We start from the raw sequence: 6272 nt of genomic DNA on the forward strand, positions 1-6272 counted from the left end.
CTCGTCTTCGCGGCTCTCTCGCGGCTTAAGAAAAACCTCTGGGACCACAGTACACTTATCTCAACAATTTCCCAGAAAAGTAGGAGGATCACTTCTCTCTTTCATCTATAACCTGCAAACCTCAAATAAATACATTTATTTCATTCATAACATAAATCATTGACTTTCAGTGTTAGTTTTGTCAAATACCTAGCAAATTTTCAACTTTCCATAGCTTAGATATTTTTTTAACCAACAAGAAGACGTGTTCAAAAACAATTCCAACAACTCCATGAAGAAAGAGATTGACAAGTCCATCAGTTTTTCTGTGGACTTAACATCGTGTTGACCAATCAAGTTGTCAAAACTTCAGCTGTCGGAGAAACCAAATACACAGTTACGCGATTACACGTATTCGTTTACCAGGATTGCAAGAAAGCTTGGATTTTTGGGGGAAAAAGGAAGCAGCAAAACGTGGTAGACAATCTGTTGACTAGCTGTTTGTTTGAAAAGTCCACATAATACTTTCCTCAGTAGTTACGGTAGCCAATCTGCGCTCAAGTTGCCATTTGTGACGATTCTATCGACGGACAATAAAAAAGACAACGTGTTCTCCTCGCAATTCTCTGTAAGTAAAGCACTGGCTAGTCACTTTTCTTTTCTAAACGTCATTAGAGTTTTCATATGTTTATTTACAAAATAACTAGACTATGACTATATTACCTCCTATTTGTCTTTCTACGATAGCTCATTGCACCGCCCATTTGGATTAAGGGGTTTCCTACTAAGTATTCACTGGTCAATCTATGCATTAATTGTAATCTCCGAACTAGTTTGCATTGAAAGTTTTAAAGGCCCATTTCAACGGTTTAAACATCTCTTCATCAAAGTTAAATGGATGTTGGGCAGATGTTGGAAGCAAAAGTAAAAGTTTTGCGGAGGCCGTTCAAGTGGTTTTAACATGGCGCCAACAATTGAGCCAAAATTTTGATCGAGAGGAACTAAGAACAAGAAACAAGATTCTCCCGTCCAGTTACGGCCACCTGTGGGCATGCGTGCCTTCCACAAAATGTTGACCGAACTTTTTAAACGGCTTCAGCTCCAACCAGCGTTTTCTAAAACAAAAGAAATGTCGAATCGATGTTGAATGAATTTTTAAATCAGTTTAAATTTGATACAACACCCTCTCAACACTTTTCCTCTTTCGACAATGTTGAACGACCTATTCAAACAATCCTAACCCTTGGTTCAACAAAATGTTGAGGCAAAATTGGAAACCATTTGAATGGGCCTTAAGACTAAAGAATCAAATATTTCTACTCATTAAACTTTCAATGCATATTAATCAAGAGATCAAGCAACACTCTTATTTCCTTGTTTTTAACCTTCTGGAAGTTTTGCCTCAGAAATTGCCCAACAAGATCACTCAAATCCAGACGTTTGCCTAAGACAAATTTTCTACAGTCATTTCAGATTTAATGCACACGAATAGTCCATTTTCGAAGTATCAAATATTGAGCTTGATGGTGAGGCAGTGAGGACAAGAACAATGGAAACACGTTGGAATGACTGAGAAATATATTTGCAAATTATCCACTTTCCCTTGTCTTTGTCCTCTAAACCTCTCTTTCAAGCTGAGTTTAATGTATCGAAGAGGGCCTATTACGAGATCAGGTAACTTTCATTTTCTAGTTTTTTACATTCTAGACATTTGCCTCAGGAATCGCCCATTTGAAAAATATTTTGCCTTGGCCTCCCTGTGGCAATATCTTAGAAAATCCACGTTTTTGAGAAACTTCCTATTTGTTTGATTCTGGAACCTTTTTTCTCGAATAGAAACGTTACGTTGCGTTAGCCCCCTTAAAAAAGTGTAAGAAAATCTACACTTTAGACACTTTAGGAAAACTTGCCATTTCTTTGACTCTGAGCTTTTTTTCGCACCTTTTTTCACAGAAAGATCCAAAAGTCCTTCAACTTTAAAGGTCTACTAATTACTACTAATTAGAAGACTAGAAACCTAGTCTTAACTTTTGCTTTTTTGAAAAAAAAAAACCATTGACATTTAGTGTTCCATTATAGGAATAAAAAATGAAGTTTTCCTGGAACTCTCTCTTTGTCTCAAATGGAAAGTTCGTATGCGGAGCTTAAGAAGAAGTTATCATAATTGTTACCAGTAAACTAAGTTTACAAACGTACTTTTAAACAACGGTTACATGTCTTTGGTCTTCCCTAACCGTTTATGACGTTTGAATGCTCTAATGTTCTCAATAACTCATTCACTTAACGTAAGGAAAATGACATATTGACACATCAGAGTCCAAGAAGTAGTTTTCTCAAGTTGTGGACGACGTTTCTGACAAAAAAGAAAAAAAGAAAGAAAAGAGAAAAAATTAGTGGGTTAAATAGTGAAGAAGAATTTCATTTTGATTGATAAATGAATAAAGACAATTATTTTCATCCACGAAACCGTTTGTACCTACATGCGTTTTGTCAATAGCAAAAAGTCCTATTCAACTAAGTATCACTGAGACATGTAGAGTATAAGCCCTCAATATCTAACTTAACTTTACGCAAGTAACCAGCAATTAGAGATTTTGTTGCAATCTATTGAAAACACTTCTTTACAAGATGGAAAGTATCCGACTTGTCCCTAGCCAAAACAGTTCGTTAAAGATCTACGTTTGCGATCGATTTTGAAGCCATTTCTCTGTTAAAGAGTTACCTTTTTCTCTCTAACACTTGCCGAATACAAACCTGTACAACATATTTCTTTCCAGTAATAAAAATTATATTCGAACAGCCCTTACCATTCATTTCCAGTTCTTGTGGCCCAAAGTCAAACGTGACATCATCACCAATTAGAACAAATGGCGCCCAGTATTTAATGGCGGAATACTCCTTTCTCTCCCGAAGAGATTTCATAGCATGGTGAAGAGCTAAACTTGCACTTTTTCTATTTGCCAAGTGTTGGTAAAAACTCTTCATGAACAGCAAGGTTGCTTCATCATCAATTGCCCACAGTGACACCAAAACAGACCGGGCACCAGCACACAGGAAAGCTCTGGCTATTCCAACCACACCCTCAGATCTTACCTCTCCGTTACCACTATGACAGCAACTCAGCACAACCAGCTTTGCCTGAAGACGAACTGCTTGAACATCCCTCATTGTTAACATGTAATCTTCCTCTTCGGGCGTCTCGGATAAGCGGTCGAGATTTGGGGTCAAAATTATTTCTCCAAATTCGTCATCTCCATGAGCAGCAATGTGGATCAAAGCAACTGACTTCATTCTTTTCAGCACCTCAGCTTTCGTTGCATTTTCGCCAGTGAGAGGCGCGGTGTGCAGAAGTTTTCCAATCACCTCCACCTCTTTTTTCGCGCATGGCAACTGTTCATACATGGGTCCACCGGTGCCCCAAGTGATTTCCTTCAAGCACGGATCGCCCACAAGTAACGGTTCATTCTTACTGTTGAAAACAGGTGCACTTGCGATCAGTTTCAAAGCGGTCAACGAGGGAAAAGTACGGATCCTGACAGAGTCACTCAATGCAGAATAAGGAGCCAAGCAAAATGGTCCATCCGGAACAAAGATCAAGTCATCACCCTGGAGCAAGTCTGCAATGGGACTGATTAAGAAATCATACAAGGACTGCAAGGGGTTGTCGGACACGCAGAAAGACTGAAAAGATTCCTCAACAACTTCTCCACTGCAAGAGAACCGACTGCAATGTCTGTGTACCGAGCGATTCTCGCATCGGACAACAGCCCCCGCGCCAATCTGTTTCAAAGTAGTCTTTATCAGTGAGTCAGCACTTCCATTTTCGATTTCCTTTTCCCTATAGTTTATTCTGCTTCCTGTTCTCAGAAGCCAAAAATTAATAGTGTTCCCTGCAAGTGCCATGAAAACTGTTTGTACAGGCAAATATTTCATTACAGCGGAGATAGGTTCCTTCGTCGCAACTGCTGACGAAAGTTCTTCATCAACACCAAATTGCACCTTCAAAATGTCTGTCAAAGCCTGTGCTCGTCCTCGTTCAGCAGCAAACAAAGCCTCATCATCCTCTCTGTTCTTTAAAAGTGCTCTCCACAGAGCTGTGTACGCAAACTGATTTGTGTCACGAAAACTTATTTTCCATGCATCTTCCAACTGAAGAAGAAACCTTGTTTCATCAAAATGTTTTATGCCTAGACGATAAAAATTAAGGGCTTTGCACAACGAGCCTGAAACTTCATGAACAAGACCAAGATTATAACAAGCCCTTCCCTGCCCTAATGGGTTCTCCGTTTCCTTGGAAATAGTAAGGTACTGTTCGTTACAGAGAAGAGTATTTTCAAGCTTACCCGTTGTGCTATACGCCTTGCTGAGATTGCCATAGGCATATCCCTCCCCAGCCCTATTCCCAACTTCCTTTGCAATGCTAAGACTTTGTTCGTGATACTCTATGGCTCGCTTAAAATTGCCCAGACTGTCATAAGCGTTGCCGAGATTGCCATTGGCCTCTCCCTCCCCGGCCCTATCCCCTACTTCCTTTGCAATGCTAAGATGTTGTTCGTGACACTTTATGGCTTGCTTAAAATTGCGCAGACTGTAATAAGCGTTGCCGAGATTACCATTGGCCATGCCCTCCCCGGCCCTATCCCCTACTTCCTTTGCAATGCTAAGTTTCTCTTTGTGATACTCTATGGCTCGCTTAAAATTGCCCAGGCTGTGGTAAGCGTTGCCGACATTACCAATGGCTCTGCCCTCCCCGGCCCTATCCTCTACTTCCTTTGCAATGCTAAGATCTTTTTCGTGATACTCTATGGCTCGCTTAAAATTGCCCAGATTCTCATAAGCGTTGCCGAGATTACCATTGGCCTTGCCCTCCCCGGCCCTATCCCCTACTTCCTTTACAATGCTAAGACTTTGTTCGTGATACTCTATGGCTCGCTTAAAATTGCCCAGACTGTAATAATCGTTGCCGAGATTACCATTGGCAAGGCCCTCCCCGGCCCTATCCCCTACTTCCCTTGCAATGCTAAGACTTTGTTCGTGATACTCTATGGCTCGCTTAAAACTGCCCAGACTGCTATAAGCGTTGCCGAGATTACCATTGGCTTTGCCCTCCCCAGCCATATCCCCTCTTTCCTTTGCAATGCTAAGATGTTGTTCGTGATACTTTATGGCTTGCTTAAAACTGCCCACACTGTGATAAGCGTTGCCGAGATTACCATTGGCCCTGCCCTTCCCGGCCCTATCCCCTACTTCCATTGCAATGCTAAGATCTTTTTCGTGATACTCTATGGCTAGCTTAAAATTGCCCAGACTGCGGTAAACGATGCCGAGAGCACCATTGGCCCCGCCCTCCCCGGCCCTATCTCTTACTTCCTTTGCAATGCTAAGATGTTGTTTGTGATACTCTATGGCTTGCTTAAAATTGCCCAGACTGTGATAAGTGTTGCCGAGATTACCATTGGCTTTGCCCTCCACAGCCCTATCCCCTACTTCTTTTGCAATACTAAGAGTTTGTTCGTGATACTCTATGGCTCGCTTAAAATTGCCCAGACTTTTATAAGCGTTGCCGAGATTACAATTGGCCGCGCCCTCCCCGGCCCTGTTCCCTACTCCTTTTGCAATGCTAAGATGTTCTTGGTAATACACTATGGCTCGCTTAAAATTGCCCAGACTGTAATAAGCACAGCCGATATTACCATTGGCATTGCCCTCCTGGTCCCGATCTCCTACTTTTTTTGCAATACTTAGTTGTTGCTTGAGGTACTTTCTGGCCTTTTTAAAATTGCCCAGACGATGATAAGCGATGCCGAGATTGCCACAGGCTTTTCCCTTTCCAGCACTGAAACTTATTTCCTTAAAAATCCTTAATGCTTCTGTGTAATGCCTCTTGGCCTGTTCAAAATAAGCCAAGCCATAATAATAGTCGCCTAAATTCAAATATGCAATACCCTCCTCTTTTCTGTTTCCCTCTTTTTTGGCAACGTGAAGCTCTTGTATATGCTCCTCAAAAACGTTGATCTTTTTGTCTTCCATTCTTGATTACCAGAACAAGGAAGGTCGTCTTTGAAAGAGAGGGCGCACCTTGAAAAATACGAAAGAAAGCACGAGAATTTCAACGCACTAACCATAAATGCTGCAGGTACGTAGCCAAACCAACATCAAAGAGACCGCATATCATTGAGTCCAACAAAGACAATTTTCTGCTGTTGACGTCAAAATCTTTGCTTCTTTTGTTGAGCCCGTTGTTTGATTTAAACTGAATTTTTAAAGCCAGAATTGACCGCACAAATTAGACG

The 6272-nt window shown here is 41.2% G+C and overlaps 1 protein-coding gene across 1 annotated transcript in view; it reads right to left on the minus strand.

Moving 5' to 3' along the window:
* Positions 1–339: 339 nt before the first annotated feature.
* LOC138023150 (tetratricopeptide repeat protein 28-like) overlaps positions 340–6272 on the minus strand; it is a 9276-nt gene continuing 3343 nt past the window's right edge. The window contains exons 2-5 of the mRNA XM_068870173.1: positions 4840–6057; positions 4593–4791; positions 2787–4547; positions 340–2332 (exon numbers count right to left, since the gene is read on the minus strand). Of these exons, the coding sequence (XP_068726274.1) occupies positions 2313–2332; positions 2787–4547; positions 4593–4791; positions 4840–6009 (3150 nt within the window). The 5' untranslated portion in view covers positions 6010–6057 and the 3' untranslated portion in view covers positions 340–2312. The remainder of the gene's footprint in view (positions 2333–2786; positions 4548–4592; positions 4792–4839; positions 6058–6272) is intronic.

Source organism: Montipora capricornis, chromosome 11 (assembly GCF_036669925.1).
Source record: "Montipora capricornis isolate CH-2021 chromosome 11, ASM3666992v2, whole genome shotgun sequence".
In the NCBI taxonomy this organism is placed as follows: Eukaryota; Metazoa; Cnidaria; class Anthozoa; order Scleractinia; family Acroporidae; genus Montipora; species Montipora capricornis.